General features: G+C 44.8%; 1 protein-coding gene across 5 annotated transcripts in view; it reads right to left on the bottom strand.

Moving 5' to 3' along the window:
- Nucleotides 1–13,247, bottom strand: part of ASAP1 (ArfGAP with SH3 domain, ankyrin repeat and PH domain 1) — a 168,322-nt gene that overhangs the window by 99,778 nt on the left and 55,297 nt on the right. For 4 of the 5 annotated variants that reach the window (XM_048939832.1, XM_048939831.1, XM_048939833.1 and 1 more), the window contains one exon: nt 8,409–8,538. In XM_048939832.1, the coding sequence (XP_048795789.1) occupies nt 8,409–8,538 (130 nt within the window). Of the gene's footprint in view, nt 1–8,408; nt 8,539–8,865; nt 9,004–13,247 lie in introns of those variants that run through there. The other variant, XM_048939835.1, reaches the window with a different exon arrangement.

Below are 13,247 nucleotides of genomic sequence, written 5' to 3'. Positions count from 1 at the left end.
GGCTTCCAGTAGTTTCGTTGGGCTTAGATGTGTTTGTTTTTTTTTTTTTGGCCAAGAACAAGCCCAGTACAAACTTTTAGTTGACAAACACAAAAATGCATTAATGAAACTAAATAACTGATTTACTCTGCCTGCGTATCTTCAAAAAGATTCAATGACGCAGCCCCATTGTAAGGACAACAGCTTTTACCATCAAGTTGAGTTTTCAACATCCCCAGCCTCTCCATACAACTGATCATCAGACACACAATTAAGAAATACAGAAGACAACAATAACTGGGTCGTTAGTTCTTACACAAGGAAGAAAACAAAAAGATTCCCTGTGCTTATGTAGTAGAAATGTTTCTAGGTTAATAAGCTAAAGACTCCATTACCTTACTGAGTCACTAATAATTTCCGCACCAAAAAGACTGCTGTGTTTCCCTCAACAGCAAATGCAAAAAGGAAGGTAAAAATAAGTAAGGTCAAGGTAGAGGTGATGGTTAAAAACAAACAGCAAAAAACAAAAAGCATACAACATCTGGCTTAACCATAGGAACAACACAGCTTCAAGATTGTCCTTTCACTGAGGCTGAAAGAGTAACTGTAGAGGGCCATGTGGTCCCAGCACGGTTTTTCCCCAGAAGCCTTAAAGGAGAAGTTTCTCACTCAACACAATTAAATCTATTGGGCTTTTCAAAAATGCTGTGATATTGCTTATACAAAACCTCAGCATCAGCCCGCAGGTATTCAAAAACCAATATGTACCAATGAAGATCAATAACATCTCTTTAGAAATAGAGTATAAACTGCTTGTTTCATTCTCAAGCAGCACCTTCAGCTGCATTCCTGCAGGAAATAAAATCTCTGTGGTTACCTGAGGAGCTTTCCTTCTTACACACCAGCAACAGAACATCTCCACCGACTTACATACTAGAACTAACTTTAAGTCATATAATGTTAAGAGTCTTTCCCTTGATGATGAGGGCTTATGTAGAGCCCAAATTCCCATGATGTGCTATACCTTCTATTGTGATCTATCCAAACAGCAAATGGGGCACCACAAAGCACTTCCACAGTTTCCTAACTGCAGCCTGGAAAGCAAATGGTGTCCTGGGCTCCATCAGAAGAAGGGTGGCCAGCAGGGACAGGGAGGTGACTGTCCCCCTCTACTCTGCCCTTGTGAGGCCCCATCTAGAGTTCTGAGTCCAGGTCTGGAGCCCCCAATACAAGAAAGACAGAGAGCTGTTGGACAGAGTCCAGAGGAGAGCCACTAAGATGATTAGAAGGCTAGAGCACCTCCCCTATGAAGACAGGCTGAGGGAGCTGGGCTTGTTTAGCCTGGAGAAAAGAAGGCTGCGGGGTGACCTCATTGCAGCCATTCAGTACATAAAGGGAGCCTACAAACAGGAAGGGAATCAACTCTTTGAAAGGGTTGATAACTGCAGGACAAGGGGAAATGGTTTTAAGTTGGATGTCAGGGGGAAGTTCTTTACAGAGAGAGTGGTGAGGTGCTGGAACAGGCTGCCCTGTTGCCAGGTTGTAGATGCCCCATCCCTGGAGGAGTTCAAGGCCAGACTGGATGAGGCCCAGGGCAGCCTGGTCTAGCATTAAATGGGGAGGTCGGTGGCTCTGCCTGTGGCAGGGGGGTTGGAGATTTATGCTCCTTGAAGTCCCTTCCAACCCGGGCCATTCCCATGATGAGCAAATATGAAGATTCTTGTTGAGGGTTCAACAAAGAAACAAAAGCCTTCTTTAAAACCTATGAGCTACACGAAGATGTAAATACTTACAAAAGCATACCTAAAATGAATACAAATTATCAGAATGCAAAGCTAAATAACACGCCATGACCAAGGTTTAGAGAGATATCAAGAGTATTTTCCTGTTTTTAACTCACATCAGTCACAAATCTGCAAAAGGAGAATGCTTGCTTGCAACAGTCATTTCAATTACTGCTGAATGAAGGGCAAAACTGATTTCATGCCACATGAAAAAGAACTGTACAGTGTTAAGACAGAGTGATGTCAAACACCTAAATGGGACAAGAGCTGCAAAGGGCTGTGTGTGCCTTGGAATGCTAGAATTAGGGACTGTCCAAAGGAGGGCTACAAAGATGGGGAAAGGTCTGGTGGACAAGACATATGAGGATCAGCTGAGGGCCCTGGGTTTGTGCAGCCCAGAGCAGAGGAGCTGAGGGGAGGCCTGATGGCGGTTGCAGCTCCTCACAGGGACGGAGGGGCAGCGCTGAGCTCTGCTCTGTGTGACAGCGACAGGGCCCAGGGAACGGCATGGAGCTGTGCAGGGGAGGGGCAGGTGGGGGTCAGCGATAGTTTCTTCTCTAGAGGGACATGGAACGGGCCCCCCAGGGCAGTGATCACAGCCTCACGCTGCTGGAGTTCAAGGAGTACTTGGACTGTGCTCTTAGACATGGGGTTTGGGTGGTCCCAAGTGAAGCCGTGTGAAGGGCTGCAGTCAGTGACCCTTGTGGCTCCCTTCCAGCTTGGGATACTCTATGACTGTGTAAACATAAGAGTATTTACAACAATATTTTTTGTGAAACATGCTATTATAAATATATGATACTGCTGTCCATTCTCTTTCTTCACATTTTCAGTAGCCTGATCAGAAGTCAAACCCCGTAACCTATTACTGTGGCTTCTGTTCTTATTTTTCCTTCTTTGGTACAATCTGTCGTTCAATGTAAGAACAGCAGTAATTATCCTAATGTTCATTTTTTGAAAAAGAAGCTTCTCATGTGTTTTTCCTCAGGATGCTCTGCTACTAAAAGCATACTTCTTATCAAACTGAAGGTTGCTTGTGATCAGTTACATAAGAATCCGTCCTCAAGTATGAAGCTCTCCACAGTGCAAGACTTCCTAACTGCTATATATAACAAGCTAGGGGTTAGGAAAAGCTGGCTTTGGGTCCAGTGCTGCTGGAGTCTCCCAGATTCCCTCTCCTTTTTTTAGTTTTATAACAATCAGAAGAACAACTAGGATGCTGTACAAAAAAGACAGGGAGCTGTTGGAGAGGGTCCAGAGGAGAGACAAAAGGTGATCAGGGGACTGGAGCACCTCCCCTATGAAGACAGGCTGAGGGAGCTGGGCTTGTTCAGCATGGAGAAAAGAAGGCTGCGGGGTGACCTCATTGCAGCCTTTCAATACCTAAAGGGAGCCTACAGAGGGGAGAGGAATCAACTCTTCGAAAGGGTTGATGTGTAGGACGAGGGGAAATGGTTTTAAGTTGAGGGAGGGGAGATTTACATCAGATATCAGGGGGAAATTCTTTACCCAGAGAGTGGTGAGGTGTGGAACAGGCTGCCCAGAGAGGTTGTGGATGCCCCGTCCCTGGAGGTGTTCAAGGCCAGGTTGGATGGGGCCCCTGGGCAACCTGGTTTAGCATTAAACATGGAGGTTGGTGGCCCTGCCTATGGCGGGGGGGTTGGAGATTCATGATCCTTGAGGTCCCTTCCAACCCTGGCCATTCTGTGATTCTGTGATGCTGTGATTTATCTGTTACAATTATACGCAGATGATACTTCAATGGAAATGAAGAGAATAATCACAGAAAAAAATATTTCACTCCAAACACACAAAACAGATCGCATGAGTTTTCACAGCACAGGCCAGTGAACTAAATCTCGAGCATATTGCCAACTAAAACAGAAAGTTGGTTTAGAAACAAAGTGCTCCTGTTCTCTTGTATGGTTTTTTCTGCCTCCCTAGATAGAATACCTTTTCACTTGAAAAGAATCTTATGACAGAAACACACATGCAATCACTGTAGACAAACTGACTGTATGGCAGTTTTAATGCTAATAGTCCTACACAAGTTCTGAAGTCACAAGCAGGCAAAAACCTGGTTGCCTTACCCTTGTCCTTGAAGTCCCTCCATGTAGTAGAATAAGCAAATCTCAGTACAGAAACTAAGGGAAAGGTACTCATTAGAAACAACGAAAAATCTTTGCTACCCTGAAAACAAACAAGCAAAAAAAAAAAAACAACAAAACCAACCCTACACACAAACAAGAACACTTTCCCAACTCTAACCTTAGAGAACCACCCATGACATGATCAACAAGAACACTTGAAAAAAATCTTCTCCCTTCAAGTTGCATTGCAAACAAAAAGAATTGAGCATTTGGCTCCTGCTCAGCTAATGCAGTTATCTCACTGATGCAACATGTGTATCTGTTACAGGACCAGCCTACCACCAACAGACCTTTCAATTCTGGCAGATCAGCACAATGAATAACAAAATGAACAACAGCCATTGCAGGATATATATATATTCTTTAATATATCTGCAGCCATATCTTCTACCCCGCTCATCAGTAAACATTTCTTTAAAAAGTATCTGACAAAATCTAATTGTCAGAAAGCATTTTTGAGTTTGCAACTCCTCAATAAGGAGTAAAATAATATTAATAACTGAAAATGCTGAAGTAGTACAGGAGCTTAACAGTAAAATGGGCATCAGAAACAACCGTGACTATTTCTTGATCATCAGCTTCCAAGTGACCCAGGTACTGCCTCTTCTTTTCGAGCCTGAATGCCTAAAAGGGAATTTAAGCTTTAACCTGTATTTCAGAACAATGCTACCAAGCAATTGCCTTAGAACTGCCTGGTCACAATAACTCAGTTATTTGTCCCTTCAGAGTAAAGTTGTCCCATTTCCAGCTGAAAGGACACAACAGACTGGTAATCGAGTGCTGTGTGGAGACCCTTCGTGCACAGCACATCCTGTCTGAACAGAAATCATCGTTATCTAGGAATTAAAACTGGTTCCCGCAATAGCAGCAATTCCTGGATTAAAATCAACTCTCCTAAAATCTGTTTAAGTAACGGATCAGGGAGATACTGTAACTACAAAAGCCAGTTTCTTAGAAGGCATCCTCCGCTTTCTTCTTAAGATACTGTATCAGTGATATGTCCACACCACTTCAAAGAGAAATCGTCAAAACCCTAAGTCATCAATGATCCATTTCCAAATGTATTAATCACCTCTTCACGTGAATGGCATTAGCAAAACTTCTCCCAGTTTTACACAGAAATGGGAAGTTAAAAAATGTCTTCACTGCATGACTGTAACACCACAGAAAACAACATAGAAAGGAGTACAGATTACAAATTCTCCTGAACTAGAACACAATGTATGGTTTTGTTCCCTTCCCTTGGAGTTTGAAAAAACTTATTATTTTGGCTTTAGAAAACATGAACTTAAGAATCTGTGTTTACTGATAGCCATTAGATAACTGGAAAAAAGAGTTATGACTAAAATACTTCTGGCAGTTCTCTGGTAACTACTCAGGTGGTAGGCTCCTAAGCCTAGCTACAGGTCTTTTTGCTGTTCTGGTACAAACTGATAACAAAAAGCTCGAGTTCCGTCTTTTCAGAGCGTGAGCTTTTTAACCTGCAAGCTTCCACAGATTTAAATAGCATGAACAAAGCTTTCTAGTCAATGAACTGCTACCTACTAGGACATACTTCTCTCATTTGATAACATTACAGACTTGAATAAAGTTTAGTTTTACTATTTAAAAATAAGTCACGTGAGTCCCTTAACCAGATCTTTCCCAAGCTTCTGATTGTTTGAGCTGTTCCTCAGCATTTTGTTGGGCCTTCCATCAACAACTTACAAAAGTGAAGCCACCTTAAGCAGTAAAAATACTTGCACTAATATTTTACCCAAATCTAATTGCATCTATTGGCATCCCAAGTTTTCTCACAAAATAATCATATCTGAGGAGTCATGACTCATCCTAAGAGAGGATTTGTATTTATCCACTTAGCTGAATAAACTCTACTTTTATAGGAAGAAAATAAATTGGGGAGGAAAAAAAAAAAAGAAAGAAAAAAAAAACCAGCAAGTGATTCCATAATTTATTATTTCATAAAACTTTTTAATTGTGATTAAGGAACAGTAAATCCACAGTTCTGTAAAGCTTTCATGGAACTAGATACACACACACACACACACACCCCTCTATTTCTTTTTTGCTGCATTCTTAATGAAAAGGCAACTCTGATCTAACCACTACCCTAGCTCCAGCAGGAATAGCATCAGACTGAGAAGCAATGAAACAGATCTAACTTTTGATAATTTTCATTTCATTTAATTTTCATACTGCTTCTGTTCAGATTTACTCCATAATACAGAAAATACTTAGTTTATCCACGAACCACCTCACAGTCACTGAGGTAGGCACAGCTTGTTTTGAGCTAAGTTCACTGTACAATAACCAGCTAAGATAGTTTGGGCTGCAGAGCCCTAACAGCACAGTTTGATACTGTCTGCAGAGCCCACTGAGAGCTCCAACCCACATGCAACATTAGCGTAAAAATTAAAAATTTGCAAGGACAGGATCATCCCGTTTGCATTAATACAAGGGGGTCAGAATTGAAGCTCAGGAGCTGCTTCAAGAGCTCTTCAGTCATCCACAGTGCAGGGATAATAGCAGCTGCAATAAGAACCATGTAACAGGCACTTCAACCATTCAATTTCCATCCACTGATTCGTATGAATCACAGCTTTGGGTAAGCAGATGTACAGAAACCAAGAGAGCTTTAATGTTGGAGCAGGAGAGCTGTGCATAAAAGCATAAGGACGCAAAGACTGAGGGAGCACATCACTTGCCACGTTCCAACTACTTGCATTTCTTCATGCAAATTAATAAAGATCAAATTGAGAGAGCTGCAGACCTTCTGCAGTGTATCTGTATCGTTTCCCATTAAGCAAAGCTTTCCTATATTGACAGATAAAAAAAAAACAATTCCAAAATCAATGTAAGTGTCAAACATGCTAAGAGGAGTATGCAGAACAGTTACAGAAAAGAAATTCAAGAAACAGCAACATAAGCACTAGAAGCGCATTATTTCTATTACACAAATTTATTACTGTCAAAATGGATATTAAACTTTGAAAACATGCACAATCTACAAAAATGGTGCAGAAAACTGTACATTTATCTTCTAGAATTAAACCAGCCTAATTTGGTTTTATTTGGAAGGGCATTACTACATTTGTGCACTTTGAGCATACATCCCAAGTCACAAAAGCTGCATCCTTACCCTGGAAATTACCAGTGATGGGACAACACGTATTGTTATTTAACTCCACGAATGCTGTCATTTCTCCTAATAAACATGCAGTGGCTGCAGCTACTGCACACAGCTAAGACCAGGGGGCAGTAATACTGCCAAACACAAAACAAAACAGGTTGATTCCTTATGAACCTACAAGTAACCATGGCTTACAGGGGAAAAAAAACAATCAGAAAAAGCAGCTAGCATTATGGAAGTGTTGCAGAAATTATTCAAGGTTACATAATTAAAGTACATAATTTTAAATGTAATCTAATAACCATTCCACTACCTCATCAGTGCTGCAAATATTTTGAACGTGGACACCTTCTCTACTAAGTCAATGCTAAGTCACGTTAGTTCTATGAAATCAGATTTGCCTTATTCCAATCCATTAGAAGGCCATGACTTGTATATCAAATGCTTTCCTCACACCAACAGTTCAGCAAAACTAAGAAGAATCTCTGAAATCCATCTCTGACGTAAGCACTGGCTCCTCAAGTACTGCCAGATATTCAAGCAACTAAGAGCATAATCCAAGTCCACCACAAATCGTTATCTGCGAAACGAAATCTGCCTGTAAATGTCACAATGCACCTTCAACCAAGTGCAGGGTAAAAAATGAGCTATACTTTCTTTTTTAAAAGCCTTTGGGAAGGCAATTTCTTATAACTGCTGATCTCGTCCGTAAGAAATCACACTGAAACCTCAGGTAGGATGCAATGAGTGGTACCCTATAGAATCCAGCTCCGTAACCCGATCCATTCTGACTCGTTTGTTTCTTGATGTGAAACAGGATGAGCATTTAAATGATGGTAACAACAAGCACTAAGAGAAACACAGCACTGAGGCTTCAAGGTTGAGACAATGAGACAATGTGACTACTTCCAGAGCATTACTTCGCTCTCCTTCCAACAGCTATTCTGTTTCGATGTTATTTTCCTCAGTGCAAATCTTGCAAATTTTTCTCTGTCCTCACCTCAATTCAGAAGAGAGCTTCCCCAGCAGCTTCCCGCAGCCAGAACTCAGCACTGCCCTGATCTAACGAGTGGGGAAACCTCTGCTACCGCTCCCAGACACGACACAGTCTCCATCCTCTCTCTCAAAACCCAACATCCACAGATTTTCCTACCGCGACAACCACCAAAATCACTTAGAAGCGCAATGTTGGTCCCAGCTCCAGGCACCAACCTTCAGAGCAGGAGAGCTTTCTCCAACGTGCTTCAAGTCCCACAATTAACACACCACAAATTACACACATGCTAACGCCTCCAGCTCCGGGCTCCCCGATGCTCTTTCTCAAAGCTAACGTAAAGAAAAGGGAACGAACAGGGCCGACCGTACCTCTTCCAGCAGCGTGACCGTGTTCCTGCAGTTCTGCAGCCGAGTGGTGAAGCTGGAGGTGGTGGGCGAGTTGTAATCCTCCGTAGTCTCGGCGATGAACTCCGAGACGGTGATCTGGTCCGGCATGATCCTGGCCCGAGGGAGAGCCCAGAGCGGAGTAAGCCGAGCGGTTTGAGGGGGAAAAAAAGAAGCAGAGGGCAGACGTTAGCAGGCAGCGCAGCGCAGCCCCGCAGCATCCGAACGCCGGGCCGGGAGGTGGAGGGGGCGCGGCCGCCCCTCGCCCCGCCGCTGGGGAGCGCTCCTTCGGCCCCCGACGGCTGCGGGGACGGAGCCGCCTCCGAGCAGCCCGGCCCGGCCCCGCCGCGAGCTCACGGAGAGAGGGAGGGCGGGGAGGAGCCCCCAGCCGCCGCCGTATCCCCCTCCAGCCGTCCCCGACCCCACCGAGCTCAGCACGCACTTGGGCGGGCTCCGGCTGCGCCCCCCGGCCGCGGGGATAGGACGGAAAGGGGCCGGGGGAGGCCGGGGCTGGCGGGGGCTGAGCCGCCGCCGCTGACAGTCACCGCGGAGTGACACGCGCTGCCCGGCGCCCGCCCGCAGCTGTTACGTGGGCCAACGAGGAAGTGCCGCGCGCATGCGCCGCCGCCGCCTCTCCCTCTCCTCGCTCCCCGGCGGTGCCGCCCCCTCCCCGGCCTCGCGCCCCCTCCCCTGTCCCGGGAGGGGGCGGCAGCGCGGGAACGGGGCTGTGGGGCGCGGCCTGCTGGAAAATTGCGGTGGCCGGTACGGTGAGAATTAGCCGTGAACTCGAATTAGAACTGAAAAATTTGTGTTTTTAAAAAACAAACAACAACAACAAAAAAAAAAACACCGCAGAGCAAGGGGGGGCACTTTGGTGGAAGCGCACAAGGTCGGCGAGTGGTGGGTTTCCAACTATAAAAAAATATGGAAGAAGTAAACAGTGGTGGTTAAAGAAGTAAATAAGCGAATAGCTGTCGTCACGGCGGGTGACATCCGACGCCCCAGGCTTTGGGTTTTACAGCCTTTTGGCACATGCAAGTCCTCATCCCCCAAGCACCGTGTGACACAAAGCGTGAGGATATCGCGTACCGTACGGCATTACGGATCAGAGCCATCCGTGCAAGCAGCTATTTTCACCCTCCCCATACCCAGGTAACATATCAGAACCCCTGCCTTGGCTCAGCACCAACCAGCGCCTCCCGCACCGCACTGCTGCCCCACTTCATGGCCAGCACACAGACCCCGTAGCCCCCATCTGCCCCGGCTCCTCCCTGGGTGCCACTCATTCAATGGGCCGGAAGGGAACCTGAAGATCAACCCGTTCTAACCAGCGCCACGTCCTTCCAAAGCAGCACTAATTCATAACTGGAACTACCCTTTATTCATCACTGCATCATACAACTCTGAGAACTGACAGACAGCAATAATGAGGGGTTTTTTTCCTTCGACTTTTTTTTTTTTTTTTTTTTTTTTTTTTTTTAATGCTTGATTGTTGGGGTCCATATGTGCCTTTTCAGATGCGGTTGGGTCTCAGGAGGCCCAAGTTATTGTGGTCAGTTCAGCCTGATTTACTGAGCCTTACTGTGGGTTTTCCTTTTCTTTGTCTTAGGGATTCTCTCCACAAAAGCCCCGAATTTCATGACTCTGACATCAGAACAGCTGAAAATGAGCCATGTAATATGGATGTGTCCAGCCCAAGGCTCTGTGTGTCAGCACCTACTCCTGTACTTCAGCACCCTGTACATGTCACTGTAACAAAGCTCTCAGTACTAGTTTAATATACCAGTAAAATGTTGCGATGCCTGAGGAAGCATTAAAAGGAGAGACCTGCTTTGTGTATACCCATACAAATGGTTTCCTTAGCAGAATTTGCATGCAGCCCTGTCAGCAAAAACATGACCAGTGCTCCCAAGATGTGGTGCTGCCTGCACATTGCTGGGTAGGGGTGAATAGGGATAGGGATAGGGATAGGGATAGGGGTAGGGAGAGGGATGGAGATAGGGATAGGGATAGGGATAGGGATGGGGATGGGGTTGGGGATGGGGATTAGGACAGGGATGGGGTTGGGGATAAGGACAGGGATTGGGATGGGGATTATTATGTGTGGGAATAGGAATTTAATTAGGAATGGGGATAGGGATGAGGATGGAGTTAGGGATGGAGATGGGGATAACAGTGGGGACAAGGATAGGAATAGAGATAGGGTTAGGAATAGGATGCATCCTGTCTCGTAGGAGCCAGATTTCAGGGCTGGCCAGTACTGCATGCTGGGAGACTCGAGGTAGAGTGGGCAGGAGGAGGAGGTTGCTGAGAAAAGAAGTGTGTAGGAGTTGCACTGAAAAAATGGAGCAAGAGGAAAAAAGAAGATTGAGAGAGCAAATGGAGAAGGTAGGAAGAAAATCAATTGATGATCGTGTTCTTAAGTGCGGTGGAGGAGGAAGAGAGAGCAAGGAGATGAAAATGATTTCTGACATGAAGAGTGTGGACAGATTGCAGTGAGGATAGGTTCTTTCATACTATTTAGAGAAAATGTGAACTGCAGCGTCAAAGAACATTCTCAACATAGGAGGGAAGAAGATGGGCAGAGAAACTGGAGCGGCCAAGAATGGCAAACTGAAGGCATGGCTGGGCAACCACCACTAAGCATACGTTTCCTTATCAGGAAAAAAAAAGTCTTCTAAAATGTAATGCCAACTATATAAAAAGTAGAATGAATGCAGGAAATAAAGACAACAGAGCTAAGAGATGAAAAAGGAAGATCAGATGCTACCGATCATAACTGCATGTTAGTCTGATTTTTTGATAGTTCTTAAATTGTTCACTTTATTAAAGGGAACATGGTACACACTTCTGCTGCTTTGAAGCAGCATTTGATCTTTCCCTGTACAAATGCTGATACAGAAAATAACCCTATGGGCATGACCTCTTTAGGCTTACATTATCTCCATTTAAACTCACTGGAAGAGGGATTAGCTAATTAATGTCATGATAATAATAATAAAAAAGAATCAACTTGCCTATCAAAATGTGCTTGCTTGCATTTTAACTAGTCAAATTATATAACTGTTTCAGCTGGCATAGCAGATTTCAGATTTAACCACGTTTCCTGTTTTGAGCATTTGAGATTCACTTCTAAACGTGTAAGATGCTCCTCTCTATAAATTGTCACTAACTGAAATCACTGTTTTGCATCACAAATGGTGTAGAATAATCAGCAGGATGTGAAAGTTCTCTTTCACAGCGTCTGCTCTCAGGATGCCTGTGCCTGGGCTGGGGGAGGCTGTGCTACCTCTCCTTGTGCTTCTCTCCCAGTTGGAGAGGGAAAGGCATTGCTGCGTCCATCCTTGGATGCGCCGGAATGGGGAAGCAGGGTGCAAGCAGCCCTGGAAACACGGCTGTTGACAATGCATTGCAGTTAAGGAAGTTGTTCTGATTTCCATCCCACCCAGTGATTCAGTCCACAAACCCATTTGATTCCCTTGGCCTTCCTTACTGTGTTTGCCAACAGGAGAGTTAATTACAGCGATTGTACCTCAGCAAGTTGGTAGCATTTCTGCAGCATTTGTGATACCGTGCTCAGGGAGAGGCTGGCCAGCATAGCAACAGCAGCAGAAATTACTAACACAGGTGTTTTGCAATCAGCTGAGTAGCAACCATGGCATTTTTCGTTTTATAGTACTCCAGTCATCTTATATTTAGATTGAGATCAACAGTTCATTCACATGAGCCAAGCACTCGTCATCAAGTGACGATGACTCGTCAACACTGCCAACTTTCAACCACCACCCATCTGGGCCAGGGGTGAGCAGCTCACACAGCTCCTTACGGCTTCAGCCCCACAGACAGCAGTGCGAGACTGAATGGAAGAATTATTTGTCCACTGGAGTCCAGGAGACAAATAGGGGAGATTGTGGCCCTGCTTTCCTAATTCAGGCATCCCACACAGAGCAGCCCCAGGCCCTGAGGCCTCAGACGCTGCTGCAGCCACCCAGGCTCACAGGCACCTCAGGTGTGACTGCCTTTTGGTTTTGGGAACCTAGTGTGACCCCGGCCAGGCACAAAAGTGGTGCCAGACATGCTCAGGCAAGCTGCCACCCACACAACATGCGAACTGCTATGGGGCAGGGGAGTGAGCTGTGAGGTGGGAAGGAAATGGCTGTGTGCATGGTTGCTACGGATGTCTCTCCCTTGTCAATATGGACATCACCATGCCAGGACCTCATGATAATTTTTTTTTTTCTTTTTTTTTCCTCAAAGTGGTCATTGCACTTTGCACTACATTCTTTTCTTTACTTCTGAGTCTCCCGTCTTGGCTGTTACTGTGGAGAAAACTGGTGTAGATCAGAACCTACTGTATGGGAGCTCTATGGGGCACGAGGCAGCTGTGGAGTTTGATCTCCCAGAAGAATGCATTTGTTCTGTCGGATTGAGCTTCCCTGGGAAGACATATACATGCCCATTGCTGTTCTTATATTTCTGTAAGTTTATTTTCAGGCGACTTCTGACAAAATTAATGAGAAAAGCTCATTTAGATTTATAGCATTACATATTATAACACGCACAAATGTTTCCTATTCAACTCTTCTCCTTTGAGATGAGTTATGAGTTTAGAAGATAAAAGGAGCTTCAAATTAACAAAAGTCTTAGCAGAATGAGTTTGGCTGCTCATTTTGAAATAGCTCCTGTGCTGAAAGTCAGGAAACCTTTTTTGTTAATGGAACTCCCATAGCTTTGTTATATTTAACAGAACCACCCAATTTATATAAGGATGTGGAGTACCACTCCTTCATGCTGCAGCTGGAAACATTCAACCAGGAGGACCTT

Source organism: Lagopus muta, chromosome 3 (assembly GCF_023343835.1).
Source record: "Lagopus muta isolate bLagMut1 chromosome 3, bLagMut1 primary, whole genome shotgun sequence".
Classification (NCBI taxonomy): domain Eukaryota; kingdom Metazoa; phylum Chordata; class Aves; order Galliformes; family Phasianidae; genus Lagopus; species Lagopus muta.
The sequence above is the reverse complement of the archived record's forward strand: the minus strand, read 5'-3'. Positions and strand labels throughout refer to the sequence as shown.